The 22,561-nt window shown below is 37.4% G+C and overlaps 1 protein-coding gene across 2 annotated transcripts in view; it reads left to right on the forward strand.

Moving 5' to 3' along the window:
* Positions 1-22,561, forward strand: part of LOC126297739 (E3 ubiquitin-protein ligase HERC2) — a 752,343-nt gene that overhangs the window by 182,133 nt on the left and 547,649 nt on the right. For both annotated transcript variants that reach the window (XM_049988889.1, XM_049988890.1), the window contains one exon: positions 10,853-10,963. In XM_049988889.1, the coding sequence (XP_049844846.1) occupies positions 10,853-10,963 (111 nt within the window). The remainder of the gene's footprint in view (positions 1-10,852; positions 10,964-22,561) is intronic.

Consider the following 22,561-nt stretch of genomic DNA (forward strand, 5'->3'; position numbering starts at 1 on the left):
AAGACAGGAACTGAACGCAAGCAGTCCATCTTTCCCAAGGTCTGTATTGTCAGGGAATTTCAAAACAGCTGCATGTCAGGCATCCACCAGTGTTTTCTGGAGACGCTGGTCAGGACATGATGGAGGAGTTGCCAGATGCAACAGGTCTGTGTCTGGCAAATGTGTACTTTTACTTGGATGGCACAGCCCAGCAGGGGTTCAGGAACAATGAAGAGAAGCTCTTTAACTGGAACAAATTCCAGCCCAAAACAGGTGTGAGGAAAGTGTATGTATGGTGACAATCTGCAGCAAGTCAATTTGGAATGGAAGAACAGTTGAAGAACAGGGTCTAATTTCATGTGTACATTCAGAAATTTTTGCTCCTGTGCCACATTGTGTATCTGAATATGACTGAAGCTAACAAAATCTTTCTCTTAATGAAAGGAGTAACAGGGGACATGTACCAGACTATTCTGATAAAGATGTCACAACCAGCAAGAAATTCATCAGATGGAGCCAGCCATTGACGAAATGGAACATAAAAGAGGTGAATGAGACAAATATGACTGACACCTGAATGTGGTCCACTGTGGCAGTTGTGGAAGATGACCACAATCTTGCTTTTTCATATGCCAGGTAATAAGAAAAGAAATCCAGCAGTTTATGGCAGTCAGAACTGTTGGGCCAAGTAAACAAGAGATAGCAGTCATTAATGTGGACCCCATACAGCAGGAGCTAATACAGAATATTGAAGAAGAGGTGTATTGATCTTAAGCACCAATATCTGTCATCAGTCTAACATCCAGGAAGAATGGTCTGAGTCAAATTGGACTTATAACACAGCCATCATAGAACCACCCAGTACCCAATCAATGTAAGTACAACCAGCTTCTCCACCAAGTGTAAAGCCCTGCAGAAGAACAGACATTTGGAGAACAGAGGACAACATGCTAGTGTATATCCATGTTGGACACCCAGGACTCATACGTTGCTGTGGGGAAAGATAACAAGTGTTCAATGACTACTACACCACCAGCCATCAACTATCTCAACAGTTCTATTCATGGCAGTCAACTGCAAACAATTATTGTCAACCTCCTCTAGGATGGAGGCCATTGCTGTTCCATAGACAAGGTCACTTCCCAACACACTGTATCAACTTCTCATCCCTGTACATAGGTACCAGACACTCACCTAGCTGCTAAACTCAGGAAAACTAAGCGAGGTGACCACCTATGGAGGTGGCATTGCCACAGATGAAAATCCTTCAAGGACAAATAGTTACCAACATGTAAGGAAATCTCACTGGCATTGTCATCAATGGCCAACCAGGCTGGGTGCTAGTGGGTGCAGGGGCTACGCTTTCTGTAATGCGGAATGGTGGTTGTCACCAGCTAAAGAATATATCGGTAATATGAATGCAGTTGTGCTGAAAGTTGCAAATGGGAAATACACAGTGTGATCAAAAGTATCTGAACACCTGGTTGAAAATGACTTACAAGTTCGTGGCGCCCTCCATCAGTTATGCTGGAATTCAATATAATGTTGGCCCACCCTTAGCATTGATAACAGCTTCCACTCTTGCAGGCATACGTTCAATGAGGTGCTGGAAGGTTTCTTGGGGAATGGCAGCCCATTCTTCACAGAGTGCTGCACTGAGGAGAGGTGTCGATGTCGGTTGGTGAGGCCTGGCAAGAAGTCGGCGTTCGAAAACATCCCAATGGTGTTCTGTAGGATTCAGGTCAGGACTCTCTGCTGGCCAGTCCATTACAGGGATGTTATTGTCACATGTACATCTACATCTACATCTACATCCATACTCCGCAAGACACCTGACGGTGTGTGGCGGAGGGTAACTTGAGTACCTCTAACAGTTCTCCCTTCTATTCCAGTCTCATATTGTTCTTGGAAAGAAAGATTGTCAGTATGCCTCTGCATGGGCTCTAATTTATCTGATTTTATCCTCATAGTCTCTTCACGAGATATACGTAGGAGGGAGCAATAAACTGCTTGACTCCTTGGTGCAGGTATTGTCTCGATACTTCAACAAAAGCCCGTACCGAGCTACTGAGCATCTATCTTGCAGAGTCTTCCACTGGAGCTTATCTATCATCTCCATAATGCTTTCGCGATTACTAAATGATCCTGTAACGAAGTGCGCTGCTCTCCGTTGGATCTTCTCTCTCTCTTCTATCAACCCTTTCTGGTATGGATCCCACACTGGTGAGCAGTATTCAAGCATGGGGTGAACAATTGTACTGTAACCTACTTCCTTTGTTTTCGGACTGCATTTCCTTAGGATTCTTCCAATGAATCTAAGTCTGGCATCTGCTTTACTGATGATTAATTTTATATGGTCATTCCATTTTAAATCACTCCTAATGCCTACTCCCAGATAATTTATGGAATTAACTGCTTCCAGTTGCTGACCTGCTATATTGTAGCTAAATGACAAAGGATCTTTCTTTCTATGTATTCACAGCCCATCACACATGTCTACATTGAGATTCAATTGCCATTCGCTGCACCATGTGTCAATTTGTTGCAGATCCTGCATTTCAGTACAATTTTCCATTGTTACAACCTCTTGATATACTACAGCATCATCCGCAAAAAGCCTCAGTGAACTTCCAATGTCATTTTATATATGTTGTGAATAGCAACGGTCCTACGGCAGTCCCCTGCAGCACACCTGAAATCATTCTTACTTCGGAAGACTTCTCTCCATTGAGAGTGACATGCTGCATTGTGTTATCTAGGAACTCTTCAATCCAATCACGCAATTGGTCTGATAGTCCATATGCTCTTACTTTGTTCATTAAATGACTGTGGGGAACTGGATCAAATGTGTTGCGGAAGTCAAGAAACACGGCATCTACCTGGGAATCTGTGTCTATAGCCCTCTGTGTCTCGTGGACGAATAGTGCGAGCTGGGTTTGACACGATCGTCTTTTTCGGAACCGATTCTGATTCCTACAGAGTAGATTTCTAGTCTCCAGAAATGTCATTATACTCAAACATAATACGTGTTCCAAAATCCTACAACTGATTGACGTTAGAGATATAGGTCTATAGTCCTGCACATTTGTTTGACCTTCCTTCTTGAAAACGGTGATGACCTGTGCCCTTTTCCAATTTTTCGGAACACTATGCTCTTCTAGAGGTGCTTGATCATATTGAAAGATGCAGTCACCATCCCTGAATTTCTCTTCAACGGTGGGAAGCAAGAAGGAAGCAAACATCAATGTAGGCCTGTGCTATGATAGTGCCACACAAAACAACAAGGGGTGCAATCCCCCTCCATGAAAAACATCACTACACCATAACACCACTGCCTCTGAATTTTACCTGTTGGCACTACACACGCTGGCAGATGACATTGACCAGGCATTCGCCATATCCACACCCTGCCATCTGATCGCCACATTGTTTACCATGATTCATCGCTCCATACAACGTTTTTGCACTGTTCAATCATCCAATGTTTACGCTCCTTACACTGAGTGTTTGGCATTTACCAGCATGATGTGTGGCCTATGACCAGCTGCTCAACCACGAATTCCAAGTTTTCTCACCTCCCGCCAAACTGTCATAGTACTTGCAGTGGATCCTGATGCAGTTTGGAATTCCTGTGTGATGGTCTGGATAGGTGTCTCCTTATTACACATTATGACCCTCTTCAACTGTCGGCAGACTCTGTCAGTCAGTAGGCAAGGTTGGCCTGTACGCTTTTGTGCTGTACGTGTCCCTTCATGCTTGTACTTGCCTATCACATTGGAAACAGTGGACCTAGGGATGTTTAGGAGTGTGGAAATTTTGCATACAGACGTATGACAAAAGTGACACCCAATCACCTGACCACACTCGAAGTCCGTGAGTTCCGCAGAATGCACCATTCAGCTCTTTCATGATGTATAATGATTAATGAGGTCGCTGGTATCGAGTACCTGACAGTAGGTGACAACACAATGCACCTAATATCAAAAGCATATGTTTTTGGTGGTGCCCGGATACTTTTGATCACAGAGTGTATATCTAGCCAACAGGAGGGCGTATTGCTATAATAACTATGATGTGACAGGGTGCAGCCCTTAAAATTTGCAATTTTTGCAAAATGTAGTCATAATGTTGCTCCTGGATGAGACTTCTTGCAGGCATCACAAGCACTCATAGACTGTGGAAGAACAGAGCTCCAGGTTGATGAAGCTGTCCCAACAAGCACACATAACAGAAACTGATCTGGGCAGTTGTTTGCTTTTCCATACATTGTTATCCCATCATCAATGAGGCAACTTCCAGTCATCAGTCTAGATGCTCTGTTAAATTATGAAGCTTTTGTCAGTTGCAAACAGTTTCTAAACTCTACATACCAGTAGTGATCATAAGCATCACAGATGGTCAAGGAGAACTTTAGATCACTAATTGTCGCAAGCCACCACATCTCATACTTAAAGCTATATGTGTGGGACAGCAGAACCACTCCAAGAAGGGGAGCTTAGTGCCAACAATGAAGAATCTTGCTTCGCTACCACTACAAATAAGTCACCGAATTGGGTGGGGAAAAATCAAATAATTTCTAGAAACCCCTTAAATTGGTGACACATTCAGTTCACAGGCAGAAAAATGCTGCTGGTGTTCAACAGAACAGTCATTTTTGAAAGCTTAAATACAGCCAAAGAAAGGCCATTTCTACGAACTTGCAGCATGCTACAGGTGAAAAATATGTATGCAACTTATTTGTCATTGAAATAAATGGTTTTAGCTCCATCATAAGTTGCATTGAGAGGTATCAATTTTTTATTTCTGGATGGCGACTTAGTTTTGGACACCTGTGTCCATTTTCAAACTATCCTTGTTGTAAGTGTGACAAATACAGGTGGTAGCCCATGTGCAGAAACTGCCACTGCAGTAATCAAAGAAGTATATTGCTGACTTAACAATGGCAAAATACTCTAATGTTCATCCTATGTAGTCTATTCTCTATCGTCTGTCCAATGTGGTGTATTTTGCTGTTGCTAAGTCAGCCATATACCACTTTTATCACTACAGGGGAAGTTCCTATGCAAGGGCTATTGCCTGCGTGTGTCACACTTACAGCACAGATGATTTAAAAATGGACACAGATGTTGAAAACTATTCACCATCAAGAAATAAAAAATTGATACTTCTATATGCAACTTATGAAGGAACTACAACCATTTATTTCAAAGGCCATTTCGGAAGAAAACAGTGTCGAAGTTTATGCAAAAGCAAAGATCTAACACTTTGTTTGTCTTCTCTCATGTAGTGTGACAACCTTTTAAATTTGTTAATCTAATCATTTAGAAACAAAATAATAGATGCAAATTTTGGACAAAAGCCAAAGTGAAATTTGCAAAAAATAGATGCTACATTTTAAGGTCCCAGATGATACTCATGGATGAAAATATGAATGGGATATGTGTTCCTTTCCACCAGAGTCCAAAAGACTGCAGAACTCTTTCAGAGTTTTCCCCCTACTAAGCCTCCTTATATCTGTCTGAAGAATTATATCACCATACATCAAAACCTTAACACCTAAAGCTTCCTGGTAGATAATACAGTGATAAGAAAGAAATTCTGGAAATGACTTATACAAAGACCAAGGAATCCAATATTCTTTCCAGTCAATGAAAGGTGTTGATTGTTGTTATAGCAACAAGTTTAGAGAGCAGAAAGTTGATATCTTTTGCAAATTTCATGAACATATTAAATATGTCTTCTCCCCTGCTATGTTCTTGTTGTGGCAGCACTTCTGCAAATGCCCCCTTAACTGTAAAATCATTTAAGACCATTCTAATAAATAAATAAAACTCTCCAATACTGGAAACATCAGTGCTTTCATCAAGCTGAAGCAGAAAATATTCACACGTTTGCAGGCTTGATATAATTGAGATTATAAATTTTTAGAACTCTGTTCAACATGTCTGGCAACAGTTTTGTGAAAGAGCTGAAGTCCTTTTATAGAAGATGTAAGTGCAGATTTAGCTTTGTGACCATTGAACAGAGATGCCAGGGCACTAATCATTGCTTTTTAAATACTTGTGTGTCACTGAAAGATTTTCCCTTTTCGTTAAAACATAACAGACTTTCTAAGAGACCATTGTCATGTTACTATTTTGCTGAGTTGCCTTTGTAAATGCACTTTGCTTTAATATTAATGTAGATTTAAATCTCCACTTATCTGTTTTTGTAATTCAGAACTAATAGGGAAGTCAGTAGTTGATTTTGTATGATTTGTCAAAAAATGACATTCAGTATTACTTTTCTTCTACATCTACATATACATCTGTACTCTGCAATCCACCGCGAGGTTCACGACAGAGGGTATGTGCCATTGTACCGGCTATTAAGGTTTCTTCCTGTTCCATTCACGTATCGCTATGTGAGTGATACACAGGGGATTGTAGTATCTTGGGAACAGACACACTACTGTCACGCAATAAGTGCACAGGTTTTCCTCTGAATTTGACAAGACACTACTTCTCTTTCCAATCACTGTTAAAGCTGTAAGTTCTCTGTCTTTTTAGCCATATTGTTTTAAGAATAATTGATCACACATAAAATGCATAACTGAACCTACATTCACAGACACTCAAGTTATACTGGGTAGTGCCAAAAGCATTGCACAGGAAGAAGCTATTGGTACAAACAACAGTGTTCAAAAAGAGCAAACTTATTGTTTGTGGCAAAGCTTTTTGGGATTAAAGTGACTCTGTCTTCAATTCCCAACACTTGAGGTCTAACATTTGTGTAGGGAAATAATGATACAGCTTTGAATGTTCAAAAAAAGTTTTGTTCTGAAATTTGATGTAATATTAGACATTGTCAGAACAGAAATTTAGTTATGAAGGATGGCAGGAGAACATATCACAGGAGCCATGGCAGCAGGGGGTGCCTCATTGGGTAGCTATAGAGTGCAGATTCTCGAAACTTAGTGTGAACTTCAATCCTAGATACCTTTAACAGCTTCCACAATGAAGCTCTGCCTCAAAACTTGCCAGAAAATCCAGAGAGTTTCTGATCATATATAAAATATATCAGAGTCAAGACACAGTCAATACCTTCACTGCATGATGGCAGTGGTAGTTTTACTGACTGCAGTGCCGTTAAAGTGAGATTACTGAACATGATTGTCCAAAATTCTATCACCAAAGAAGATGTGGTAAATAGTCCAGAATTTGAATCAAGAACAAGTGTCGAAATGATTAATTGGGAAGTAGATATCCATGTGTAAGAAAGCAACTTAAGTCACTATCAAAGGCAAGTCTTCCAGTCCAAACTGTATAATACTGTAAGTTTCCTTCTGAGTATGATAATGAAATAGCTCCATTTTTAGCAGTCAAACACAACCCATAACTAATGATTGGAAAGTTTCAAAGGTTACACCAATACACAAGTAAAGAAATATAAGTAATCTGCTGAATTATAGACTCACGCCATTGATATCAATTAGAAGTAAGAGTCTGTAATACAGACTGTTCTAAACTTATACACTAGGTGATTCAAAAAGAAAGAACATATTTCCAAAATGTATTACACACAAAATATAAAAGATAGAAAGAAATTACACACATCAATGGTTAGAGGATGGTTTACAGTTTGGATACAGCTGCACTGTTGTTTGTATGTAGCAACATAGCAACTACATTGCAAGATAAATCATTTTATGTGTTTGAATGTGCATGAAATCAATCCATTGTTCAAGTGCAATGTTCATTCTGCCATCGATTCAGCAAGAAGTTGCCTCTGCACTATCAGATTTATGAGTGGCATGAAAAATTCTTGGAAGTTGATTGTGGATGCAAAGGGAAGAGCACTGATCAGCCACTCACATCTGATGAAAATTTCGAGTATCTCTGAGATGCATTGCTGTGCAGTGTGGAATTCTCACGAGATAGGTTTGATGTTGAATATTGAAAAAGTTCAGAAGAGGGCAGCTCATTTTGTCTTATTACATAATAGTGTATGGAATCCTTACCAGGTAAGACTGATGGAGGACATAAAAAAAGTGCAAAGAAGGGCAGCTTGTTCCGTGTTATCGCAGAGTAGGGGTGAGAATGTTACTGATGTGATATGCGAGGTGTGGTGGCAGTCACTGAAACAAAGGCAGTTTGCTTTGCAGCGAGATCTATTTACAAAATATCAATCACCAACTTTCTCTTCTGAATGCATAAATATTTTGTTAATACCCACCTACATGGGGAGAAATGATCATCATAATAAAATAATAGAAATCAGAGCTCGAATGGAAAGATTTAGGTGTTAGTTTTTCCCACGCGCCATTCGAGAGTGGAATGTTAGAGAAGTAGTATGAAAATGGTTCGATGAACCCTCTGCCAGGCACTTAAGTGTGAATTTCAGAGTAACCATGTAGATGTAGGTGTAGTGGAAAGAGTATCACTAAAAAAAAAGTGAGTTGGGGTGGAAATTTAAAATGAAGGCATTTTTCATTGCAGTAATATCTTTTCACAAAATTTCAGTCACCAGATTTCTGTTCCGAATACAAAAATATTTTTTCAGCTTTCACCTACATAGGGAGAAATGATGATTGAAATAAAATGGGTTTTTGTTTTTCCCACATGCTATTCGATAGTGGAATAGTAGAGACATAGTTTGAAAGTGGTTCTGTGTACCCTCTGCCAAACACTTAACTGTGAACTATGGAGTAGTCGTGTAGGTATAGGTTTAGCTGGAGAAAACATCCTGACATTTATCAAGTGACAGAAAGCTGCTGTGAATGGATGTGTTGGGTGAACTACCGAGAATCACGTAGTAGTGATACCAAAAGAACTTCAATTACTATCCCCCCCCATGGATTGTCTCTCCAGGAAATACAGGACTTAATAGTACTCATTTATTTGACTGTGAGGAGCAAGAATGTTGTTGCTCTAGGCCCCTGTATAGGGGAAACATGAACCAGGGAGAACTCAGGGTACAAGCTGGTTCCTTCCTGAGAAATATATCAAGGCATGTGGCATCAGTGTTCTCAAATTTGAGTGCACAACTTTTTCTGGGTTCACGCAAGTGAACGACCTGAAAACAAAGTGTGGTGTTACAGTTTTAGGGGTGGCTCATACACTGCAATGCATATGCCCTAACAAAAGAAAAATGTTTATAAAACAGCTTATTAATTTCAGTCAATAATGAACTAAAATCATTTTAAGAAAAATTTGGACATTCCCACACCCAATTAGATACCATTGATCATATCACATAATTCTACATGTAATTACAGTAATCAACTGCAGAGAACTGGCAGAACCAATCTCGTTGGATATCTGGTTGTTGCAAATGATAAGGCAGTTCGTACAGCAGAATTCTGGGCACCACATGGAATATCATCATGTGTATATGACTTGTAATCCTTGTAATATATTCAACAACATATGTATTGTATGCTATGTTCTGGACACGTATAAATAAATAAGTGGTACAGTCACAATCATTAGCGAAACAAGCTTCATCACAAAATTGTAAAATATGAGTACCATTAGCGTCACATATGTGCTGACAGTTTTCATAAACAGTTTAGACTGCCATGCTGTGATGACTGACATGTCTGAATTCTGCTACAGTAAATATTGCTGCTGTAGTAAAGTTCACTTTAATAAATCTACTCTTTTTGTCATTTAAAAAGAAGGTACCTAACCTTTTGTACCTGGAGCTAAGACAAATAAAAATAGGTGTGCAGTCCATTGTGCTTACATCGTGTATGATAAAATATTAGGTAAAGGTCAGCTTTATTAAAAACAATATCTGTACTACAAATATAACAAAATAACAAACAACTACTAGCACAAAAGAAGTTTAATTTCTTTACCAGTTTCAGACACTTAGTGCCCTTCTTCAGTAGGTTCTATCTATCACATTATTTGTGAGTGTCAACAGTAAGATGTGTACAGCAAAATGTCATAGTCATGGTGTTCTTAGTGTCTGTACAGAAATAGTTTAACCTTCTGAAGGACGGCACTAAGAGTCGTAAACCAGTAAAGAAATTAAATTTCTTTTATGCAGCTTATTGCTTATTACGTCATTATATACAACCACAGTTGCTGAAGGTGGATAAAATACTAGATTACAGATGTTCATAGAATAGTTGTAGTGTAATGTTTACAACAGTCATTTTTCTTTTGCTATCTCCACGGGTGTGTTTAAATTGATAATGTTAACAACATAGCTGACTCTGCTGATGGTGTAATAGCCCAGTCAACGGAGATAAAAAAAAAAAAAATGTATTGGAAGTAGTTCATGTAGCCTAAAATTTTTGTACAGTGGTAGGAGGGAGTGCCGCAAACAACATACCAGAAATCCTGACTGGTGACGGATGAGTGTGGAGGGTGGGGGTACATTTGAAGATCACTTCTGTATGTTTTTCTTTAATAACTGAAAAACCGTAGCTTCCAGTGAAAACATAGCCCAGTACGAAATTGAACTACATTAAATTTCCTACAAGAAGGTCCTGTTCATTTTTTCTGTAGCACTATCAGTTTGTGTATAGCAAGTGAGAGGACAGGAAAATATCTCATGTGGTTTTTGAAGACCAGATAAGGCATTACAGGTTGCATAAAACATCATTGTTAGGGGTAGCTGAAGGACCCTGTGTGTACTGCTGTCAACCATTTAACAGCAGGGCAACCCATTCCTAGCCTCATATAACATACTGTATCCCAAAAGATCCGGAGCTTTTTGACATTTTTAAAAGGAACATTATAGATTACTTTCCATATAATCTCTGTAACCTTGGTTGTTTCAATCAGTTGTTTATTTGTGTCATTTTTTCATAAAATAATTAGTTATTTTTAGCTTTCTGGTGTAAGTGTTTATTTATTTATGTATTTATTTATTTTTCTAGTAACTGATCCTTCTGATACAAGCCCAGGTCATCGCTTCATGACAGATCTTCTAGTATCAAGCCTGATGGCAGATGGAGGACTTGAAACAGCTCTGAAAGCAGCATTCAAAGGTTGGGATATATTTTTGTGCAAGTATATTGTAAATGTTGTTACAGTTGTAGTGTTCAGCTTACAGTATACTAAATAAAAAATATGATTATCAGGCTGGCTCAGGCTTTTTGTCAGCATTGCAAATTTTCTTAAAACTTTTATTTATGTTCTATTTTGATTAAAGCAAAAGCATATTTGATGGTCAGTCACCTAACTTATTGAAATTATCAGAGTATTTTTAAGTATCTAGTTAAAATGTTTTTGCTTGTTTCCAAATGTGCTTGTTTCCAAATGTATTAATGTATTTCACCCAAAGCTTATATTAGCAAGTTAATTTGATGCTTGTTTCTTGATAATTATATGGATTAAAGTTGCTGAGTACTACTGAATAGCAAATCCATCACAGGTGTGTGCTTAATGTTTAGAAATAATCTGCACAAATTATTTAATGGAATAGTGTGACGTGCCACATAATGTAAGCAGTATCTTGGCAATAATCATAAACTTTGTTTCAAATTGCTTGTTAAATTTTTTTTTTTTATCACATTCGTAACTTCATACTTTATTCTTAGATTTTGACCTTTCATTTGTTAGAATCAAGTGACTGACTGTGAACCCAACTAAATGAAACTTGCCGAATGTGTCTGCTTTGTTTACATTCACTTCATATATTGAATAAAGGTAGGGTGCCTGAGTCTTAAGAATGAAGCCATTGGCTTGTCATAATAATATGTAGTAGTAGAACAATTCAACGTTATTTAATAAAATGCTTATGTGAGCTATTGAAAAAGTCTGTGTTATTTGTTGAAAATTATATGATAAAATGAAAATTTTATTAGCAGAGGGCCTTACTTTTTTTTATTGAATTTAAATGAAGAAGTGTGCAAAATGTAGACTGCTCTGCTGTAGTAGGCTTATTATGAAAAGATGTCCATTTGGTTAATGAAAATGGACCGTATCTTCTTGTCCTTTCATCTAAATCTTTGTGATGGGTATGCTATGGACATTCTTGTCTGCAGTGATGATGACAGCTGTGTTTACACTGCTGCAACAGACATTTCTGGTTTGACAAATGCTCATGAAACCTATTGCACTTCAGGTACCCTAATAGATCATCCTCTCACCATCCTGTAGAAAATGTCTGGGACTATTTTGAATAGCAGGTAAAATGTAGCAATTAACTTCTCTGCAATTTGGTGGATCTATGGAGTGTAATCATCAATAGGTTCCTTGAATTGCATATAGCCTTCGTGGAGAGAAATGTCATCACATCCTTGCTGCATTGAGACCATTATAAAGTGGTGATACATGGTTTTAACATGATGCCTCTTTTTTTTTCTGGTCTGCATTTTTTCACTCAACTAATCAGTTTTTATTCATTAAGAATCACCCCAATTACTCAGAGGTGGAAGTTATGAATTAAATAGTACACCATAATAAAATTATGCTATATCACTTGACTCACTCTGTTCATGTAATGTGCACATTTTCAAGTGTCCTACATTGTGCAAGTGTGGACATTGTAGCATCAACCAAAGGAACAATTAAGTTTGCTGATTATTATAGGACAAAGGCTGAAGATTTACTCTACTGGTTTTATTTTATAACTTGACACATCAGCATAAAAAAATCCCTTTAAATATGTTCATCACACATCACCGTCGATGTGCAACCTGTGCTGTCATTTTGAAAGATGCGATGAGCATAAATGTCTCACAATATGCGTATCAGCTTTGTTAAAAGCTCTTATGTTTAAATAAGAAAGGCAGTGGAATGTGATCAGGCAAGAATTTTACTGCAATCTGTAAGGTTTTGCAATAGTTTCATTAGTAAGGATTTAGGCTTTAAGTTAGAAAGATAGTGGATATTGCTTTACCAACTTTAAGGCAGCTATTAGCCCCAGGAATGACATGACAGCTTTAATTAAGCTCAAAAGTCATCTTGATGTTTTGCAGAAAAGACAGTTTAATTATTTATGCCAAAGTCACTGTTTAGTTTTGATTTCATATTTGTGTTGCTGGGAAGGTATTTGGTGATTCGATTTACCCCTGATGTAAAGTATGCCTCTTTATGGCTCCATAGGTGATGGAGGTATTATGAATGGTGATGTCTGTAGTTAGGGGTTTTCGGAGGAGAGACACTCAGTAGCTCGGTACGGGCTTTTGTTAAAGCTTCGAGAACATACCTTCACCGAAGAGTCAAGCAGTATATTGCTCCCTCCTACGTATATCTCGCGAAGAGACCATGAGGATAAAATCAGAGAGATTAGAGCCCACACAGAAGCATACCAACAATCCTTCTTTCCACGAACAATACAAGACTGGAATAGAAGGGAGAACTGATAGAGGTACTCAGGGTACCCTCCGCCACACACCGTCAGGTGGCTTGTGGAGTATGGATGTAGATGTAGATGTAGAAAGTATTGAATGTTTATGACAGTTAAATCAAGGAAGTTAATGCAATTACTGAGCTCATTTTTATTTTTTTTAAATTTTTTATGTGATTTTTTGTGCATAATGTTAAACTGTGAATGGAGATCACTAATTTCCTTTGCTGATCCATTAAATAGAATAATGGTGTCATCTACATATCTTAGATAGTATATTACTTTTTTTTACCAGTGATCTTGTTCTTCAAAGAATTTATCTTTAGGTAGTCTAGAAACATGTTTGCTAGTGTTCCAGACATGTGACTATCTACTGCAAGGCCATCTTTTTATGAGAATATTTGATCATTGAAGCTAAAATATTTGGGATAATGTTATGCTTTGTAGTTCTACCAATTTATAAAATTCTGCATGAGATATGTTTCTGTATTTTAAGAGGTTTTCTTTTTGTATGTCAATGGTCTCATCGTTGGTACATAGGTGTATTTAATTAGCTACATCATAGGACAGAGACATGTATTAAGCTATCAGACATCATCCTACTGGGAACTAATTACATGTGGCGTCCCACAAGGTTACCTTTTCTTGCGCATGTAAATGACCTTTCATCAGTAACATTACCAGATGCCAAGTTTGTTTCGTTTGCCAATGGTACAAACATTGCAATAAATAGTAAATCATGTGTAGTCTCTGAAAGATGGGCTAATAAAATATTTGTGGACATTAATCACTGGTTCCTAGCCAATTCTTTGTCAATAAACTTTGAGAAAACCCACTACATGCAGTTCAGAACTTGTAAGGGGTGTCCCAAGAGTGTATGCCTAACATAAGATGACAAGCAGATAGAAGAAGTGGACAGTGTTAAATTCTTGGGATTAAAGCTTTATAATAAATTCAACTGGGAGCAGCACACCACATAACTGCTGAAGCATCTTAACAAATCTCTATTTGCAATGCGAATTGTGTCAGACATAAGGGATATAAAAATGAAAAAGCTGGCATACTATGCGTACTTTCATTCCATAATGTTATATGGGATTATTTTTTGGGGCAATTCATCAAGCCAAGCTAAAGTTCTCCAGGCACAGAAATGTGCATTAAGAGTTATATGTGGTGTAAACCCAAGAACATCCTGGAGAAGCCTATTTAGGGGACTAGGGATACTAAATATAGCTTCCCAATATATTAATTCCTTAATGAAATTTGTCATTAAAAATTTATCACATTTTCAAACCAACAGCTCAATTCATGTAATCAGTACTAGAAGTAAGAATAATCTTCCCAAGGATTCAAAGTCACTTACTATTGTACAAAAATGTGTGCATTATTAAGGAACACACATTTTCAATAACTTGCCAGCAGCAATAAAAAGCTTAACAACCAATGAAATTCAGTTTAAGAGAAGCCTAAAGGATTTATTGGTGGCCAACTCCTCTTACTCTGTTGATGAATTTCTCAGTAGAACCAACAGATTTTTTTGTAAATAGGTATTATAGTACTTCTATTATATGTTTATTACCTTATAAATTAAAAAAAAAAATTAGTTTTAAATTCAGTGCATTAATGCAGTCATAGTAAATGTGTGCTTGTAAAATAATTCTTTCATATAGTGTTCATTAAAAAAAAAAAGAGAGAAAAGAAAAAGAAAAAAAAATCCAATCATTCCACTTGGGACCTGTGGAAGGTACAGTAGCTTATTTGTGTCAGTTGTCAATATTTGTCATGTATTATTGTTTTTATTGTTTTTCTGACATGTTCTACATCCTGGAGGACCTCCTCAGTATGGATGAATTGGAATGAAAGTAAATCTAATGTAATCTAAAAGAACCTACTGTTGTCCAGGATTTTTATGTCTTTTATTTTTTACAATTAAGTCTATGTAGTTTTTGACAGTATATTGTCAATTGTATGTGTAATTGTCGCATACTGTTTGTTTAGCTTTTTCGCAATGAGATATGTGATTCTGTTACATAGTTTGTTGCGGGTCTAATTGGGACATCCAATCTATGTACTTTCCTTAGCTATAAAAATCTATCCACCAATGTACCCCGCATTGATGAGACCATCAACATCACTTATAGAAATACAGAAAAATATCTCAAGCAGAAGTTTACAGATTATTGTGTTTACTAACCATAATGTTAAGCCACAGTTGTTTAAGCTTCAGAGACCAAATATTCCCACAGAAAGATAGTCTTGTGATGGCACATTAGACCATCTAAAAAATAAATTATTTGAAGAACAGGCCACTGGAAAAGAGAAGTATTATACTATCTAAGGTACATAGATGACACCATTGTTCTATTTATTGGATCAGCAAAGGAAATTAGCAGCCCCCATCCACAATTTAACATTATGCACAAAAAGATCAACTTGAAAAAAAACAACTGAATAATGGCTTTAACTTCCTTGATTAAACTGTCAGGAACACTCAATGCTTTCAATATCTTCTGCATACCCCCAACTACAGACATCACCATTCATAATACTGCTTGTCACCCATGAAGCCATAAAGAGGCATACTTTAGTCAGGAGATAGAATCACCAAATACCCTCTCAGCAGTGTAAATATTAAATAGCAGCTTTGGTGTAAATAATTAAGAATGTTTCATGGAGGTGGTGTTGTACAGCTTTAATAAAGGTTAAAAATTGGATAATGATATATACAGCTGTAATTTTTTTTATTGCACAAAAGTAACAGTATTTTTTATTACGGATGTTCGATTTTGGTGGAGGATCTGACCATCGTTGGGCCCATTGCACCAAAGAAGAAAATACGCACATATGAAGTGTTTACCATTTTAGTACATAATTATTACATGAGCAGACACTACATGTGTCACATTACATATTAATATATGAAAGTACTTCCACAACATTTCAGCTGTGCATGTACACTATTGGAAAATAGAAGTTGCAACAGACTGTTCCACTACAAAAATTAGCTGTATTTGCATCACATAATTTTATGTGTTTTGCCAAACTCAGAGACATTGGTGTGTAGTGGTTAGCATGTACAGAACTCAGTTAGTTTGATATTCAATGGAGACATTAAGGCACTGGGGGAAAAAACTTCCAAATTATATTCAGGCTGTAGCCATATTTACAAATGAATTTCCAATGTGAATGAAAAATGATTCAATCCACATCATTGCAGTTTATTGTACAAAATGACCCAGGGTGCATGAAACTAATGACTGCTGATTGAAACAAGTGCCAGCACATTGCAGATACCAACACTGCACCTAATTTCACTACTGAATGCCTACACTAGGCTTTACAACATTATTATTTCAATAATAGACTGACTCTACTCAGTGGTCACTGTATAACATCGATAAAACATTGTGGGATATACACTGTTAAGCCACAACATTATGACCACTGCCCACTGTGACATTTGATGCCATCTGGTTGCGTTGCAGGCACATGATGTGGTAACAAAAGTATGTAAGCAGAGCAGACATGGATGGGGGATCACTTTGGCCAAGATGTGGGCTGTAACTGGAGAAATCCATTGAGATAAACAATTTTGACAAAGGCAAATAATTATTATGCAGAGCCTGTGAACAAGTTTGCATGCACAAGTGTTTTGGTGCATACTGTTCATTGTACATTGTTGAACATGGAGCTCAGCAGTAGACCACCCCTACGTCTTCACATGTTGAACCAACGACATCATCAGTTATGATTGTAGTGGGCATGGGACCATCGGGATTTGATTGTCGATCAATGGAAATGTGTCAGCTATTTGGGTGCATCACATGCTTGCTATTGTAGGTCGATGGTCGTCTCTACAAATGCCATCTTCAAGGTAAATGGTGGCTCAAAATGTGCAGCATGCCACAGACTCAGATTTGGTGGTAGCAGTATTATGCTATGGGAGACATTGTCCTGCACTTGCATGGGGCTTGTGGTCTTAATTGACAGCTGCAAACCACCTCCATCCCTTCATGCTTGTTGTCTTCCCTGACTACGATGACATCTTTTAGCAGTATAATTGTCCATGTCTCAGAGCCAGAACCATAAGGAGCATTATAGTGAATTCACATTGGTGTCTCGATGACCAAATCCTATTTTATTTTATTTAATTTATTTAGGCGTCAAGTTCCATAGGACCAAACTGAGGAGCAAATCTCCCAGGTCATGGAATATGTCAGTACATGCAATTACAACGTAAAAGTAATAACAGATAAAAATAAAATGTTTATGAACACAAAAAAGTGAATCATAAGTTTAAGTAAACGCAATCAACAATACAACAAGAATCGACTTAATTTTTCAAGGAACTCCTCTACAGAATAGGAGGAGTGACCCATGAGGAAACTCTTCAGTTTCAATTTGAAAGGGCGTGGATTACTGCTAAGAATTTTGAATTCGAGCAGTAGCTTATTGAAAATGAATGCAGCAGTGTACTGCACACATTTCTGCACAAGAGTTAAGGAAGTCTGATTCAAATGCAGGTTATATGTCTGTTGAGTATTAACTGAGTAAAGACTGCTTATTCTTGGGAATAAGCTAATATTGTTAACAACAAATGGCAGTAAGGAATATATATATTGAGAGGCCATTGTCAAAATATCCAGAGTAATGAACTGGGGTCAGCTGGAAGTTTGTGAACTTAGACTACTTATTGCCTGAACCACCAATTTCTGAGCCAAAAATCTTTTTAGAATGGGAAGAGTTACCGCAGACTATAATACCGTATGACATAAGCGAGTGAAAATAAGCAAAGTAGACTAATTTTCATGTCGAACGATGACTCACTTCAGTTACTGTTCGAATAGCAAAAATGGCAGCATTAAGTCTTTGAACAAGAGCCTGAATGTGGGCTTTCCATGACAGTTTACTATCTATCTGCACACCGAGAATTTTGAACTGCTCAGTTTCACTAATCATATGTCCATTCTGTGAAATTAAAATGACAGGTTTTGTTGAATTGCGTGTTAGGAACTGTAAAAACTGAGTCTTACTGTGATTTAGCTTTATTTATTTTCTACAAGCCATGAACTTGTGTCATGAACTTGTGTCATGAACTGCACTATTTGAATCTGGGCCAATGTTGCACACAACATCCTTTACTAGCAAGCAAATAGAAATATTTTAGAGTTACCTGTAATACTAGAGGGCACATTATTTATATAAATAAGGAACAGGAGTGACCCCAACACTAATCCCTGGGGCACCCCCCACTTGACCATACCCCACTCAGACCCCGTATCACAGCCATTCTCAACATTGTGAATAATGACCTTTTGCTGTCTGTTGCTAAAGTAAGAGGTGAAATAATTGTGAGCTGCTCCCCATATTCCATAATAGTCCAACTTCTGGAGCAATATTTTGTGATTAACACAATCGAACGCTTTAGTTATATCAAAAGGTATGCCTGGCGTTCGAAACCTTTTGTTTAACCTGTCCAGTACTTCACAGAGAAAAGAGAATATAGCATTTTCAGTTGTTAAACAACTTCTAAAGCTGAATTGTACATTTGATAGTAAATCATGTGATATAATAGGGGCATCTGAAAAGTCCATGCAAACTATTTATAAAAACTACTTATGTGGTTGGGGTAAACCTTTTTTATTTTTCAACATAGTCTCCTTTTAGACTTACACACTTCATCTAATGCTGTTCTAATTTGTTGCTCCCTTTTGAATAATAGGAATTGTCCAAGTCTGCAAAATAGTTATTAGTTGCTGCAATCACCTCCTCGTTTGAATAAAATCTTTGTCCTGCCAGCCATTCCTTCAAATTGGGGAACAAATAGTAGCATGAGGAAGCCAAGTCTGGAGAATAGGGGGGTTGTGAAATGAATTGGAATCCTATTTCCATTAATTTTGTGACCACAGCTGCTGAGATGTGTGCTGTTGCATTGTCGTGATGGAAAAGAACTTTTTTGCAGTCCAATTGCCGGTGTTTCTCTTGCAGCTCGGTTTTTAAATGGTCCAATAGTGATGAATAATATGCACCTGTAATATTAGTTTTACCATTTTCCAGATAGTCAATGAGGATTATCCCTTGCAAAATCCAAAAGACAGTCACCACAACCTTTCTGGCCAAAGGAACGGTCTTTGCCTTCTTTGATGATGCAGATTCTCTCTTGGTAACCCATTGTTTAGATTGTTGTTTGGCCTCAGGAGTATAGTAATGTATCCATGTTTCATACACAGTGATGAAATAATGCTTTAAGTCCTGTGGATTCTTCCTGAACAGCTGCAAACAATCCTTGCAACACTTCACATGATTCCGTTTTTGGTCAAGCGTGAGCAGTCGTGGAACCCATCTCGGGATAGCTTTCTTATGTACAAATGTTTATGCAAAATGTTATGTACTCGTTCCTTTGAGATGCCCACAGCACTAGCAATCTCACTCACCTTAACTCTTCTGTCATCCATCACCATATCATGGATTTTATCAATGATTTCTGGAGTCGTAACCTCCACAGGGCATCCAGAATGTTCAGCATCATTTGTGCCCATATGGCTACACAGAAAATTTTGAAACCACATATAAACTGTTCTTAATGAAGATGCAGAGTCACCATAATGTTTATCAAGTTTCTCTTTAGTCTTCTGAGGCGTTTTGCCTTTCATAAAACACAGTTTAATCACCACAAGAAATTCTTTTTCGTCCAGTTTTTGACAATCACTCAACTTCCTTGATTCACATGAATGCCAAACACAAAGAAATAGACCAATATGGCTGAAACGTGGTGTCCGTTCTTTCCAAAGATGCTACTAACTAAACATGACCTCGATACGCAGTGTTGGTGCCACCTCTTGGACTTTGCGTGGACTTTTCAAACACCCCTTGTAAAATGATCAATTATGCTTACATACACAGCCTTTTCAATAACTAGCAAACACTGATGGCATAGAAATAGGTCTAAAATTGTCTACATTATCCGTTTCTCCCTTTTTATCCTTTAATCATTCAGAAAATTGACCATTCCTAAAGGAAAAATTACAAATATGGGTAAATACAGGGCTAACATGTGCAGCACAGTACTTTAATATTATGCTAGGAACTCTATCACATCCATGAGAGTCCTTAGTCTTCAGTGATTTATTTATTGAGTCAATCTCCCCCTCCTCTGTATCACAGAGGAGTATTTCAGACATCAATCTCGGAAAGGCATTTGCTAAGAAAGTCATATGATTCCCTGTAGAAACTAAATTTTTATTTAATTCACCAGCAATGCTCAGAAAATGACTGTTAAATACTGTACATATATATGATTTATTACTAACAAATATTTTTACTACGAAGTGACTTTATATTGTCGACTTTGTGTTGTTGACCAGACACTTACTTCACAACTGACCATATAGTTTTAATTTTCTTCTGTGAATTAGCTATTCTATTTGCATACCACATACTTTTTGCCATCCTAATAACTTTTTTAAGTGCCTTACAATAATGTAATAGGCTACTGTAGATTGATTGTGACTACTTCTAATGTTTTGATGTGATTCTCGCTTTGTTCTATGTGATATCCTTATCCCATAGCCAGCTGCCTGGGCTGCCATTTGCTGCTAGTACCTACATCTACATTTATACTCCGCAAGCCACCCAACGGTATGTGGCGGAGGGCACCCCATTTAGAAGGTTCTAATGGAAAGCAGCTCTCAAAGAGCATGACAAATATGTTAAGGAAAACATCATATTTATCATATATGTTATCGGCACTATAAACATTCTGCTTCTCTTGTTCCTTGACAAAATTTAAAAACCTCTCTACTGCTGTTGGATTAACTTTCCTACAAAGTTTGTAGTTATATGTGACATTTGTTTGAGTACTAAAGCCTTTTTGTGTTAAAATTTGTGCATTATGGTCTGAAAGGCCATTCATCCTTTTACTAACTGAATGTCCATCTAGAATAATGAAGAATGAAAAAAAATTGATATCTATTCAGTACAGTGCCATGATACGTCTATGGACTCAAATGGAATACTGTTTTTTACATACATAGCCACTCCCCCACCCCGCAAGGAACTCCTTGAAAAACAGCCAGCTAATCAGTATTCTGGTAAAGGAAGCCAATGAACTGTCAAATTATTTAAGTGGTGCTCCAACTGACCTATAATTTCAGAGTCAACATCTGTAAGCACTTCACTAACTTTAATACCTCTTATATTGTGATGGAATATGCTAATTCCTTCTTTTCTTGGAAACATGGCATCTTCTGAAGGTGAGCCCTTAGTTACAGGGACTTTCTTTAAGCAGGAATACCTGTCATCTGACTTCAATTTAAAAAAGGTGCAGCTCTAACACCAATGGCCCATGTAGGTTCTGATTTGGTGTCATCACTGCATATGTAAATCACTGGCACATTATTTAAATCAGTGGCCCATTATTTACACGAATTACTTGAATCATATGTAGACATATAATATTTCATACCTCCAAAAATCTACCAACAAACTATCGGATCCCTGATACCAAGAATCAGTGATGTATTTCATTCCAAAGTTGGGCAAATAAGCTATTAAGTAGGTAGCCATAATGTTTTGGCTCATCTGAGTAAGTTCTAAACCCATGAAAATAATAAAGGTACAAGTCATACTGTCTAATATCATCATATTATACAACATCTATTACTAATGTGTGTGTGTGTGTGTGTGTGTGTGTGTGTGTGTGTGTGTGTGTGTGTGTGTTTACACCTTGTTATACTGTTTAACACAATAGGAATGTCTATGAGCCCTCATAGCATCTGACATTGTTTTGTGGCCACATGCATGCTTACTGTAACAGAATTGTAGTCTACAGGTACACTATGTGTTGTGGCACAAAAAGAAAGACATTGTTATGGAACCTACAAAGGCATGTGTCATTGAGTTTTCACAGTTGTGGTAATGAATTACAATTGGTTACCTCTATCAAGTCCATAATTCAGCAGCTTTGACTGTCTAATTTAATAATAATCCATAGTCACATAGCATATCAATATACTGTCTATGTATTAATGTATAGTAACAAATTCATTTTTTGGGTGTTTTTGTTACTCTTCCTAGTGACAAAATAACAAAAGTACCACTACATTTTGTAGCTTATGCCACAAATGAATACTCAGTTTCTTAACAAATAGACCTGAAATAATTAATTACGGGTCTCCCCACCATTACCAGATACCATCTTCTGAAGGTGGTAGTGTGCATTATATAACTTTGTGCATAAAAAGTTAAAATAGAATAAGGCATGCACCAAGTGATGAGACATATTGTCATAATA

The sequence above is a fragment of the Schistocerca gregaria genome, chromosome X, assembly GCF_023897955.1.
Source record: "Schistocerca gregaria isolate iqSchGreg1 chromosome X, iqSchGreg1.2, whole genome shotgun sequence".
Lineage (NCBI taxonomy): Eukaryota > Metazoa > Arthropoda > Insecta > Orthoptera > Acrididae > Schistocerca > Schistocerca gregaria.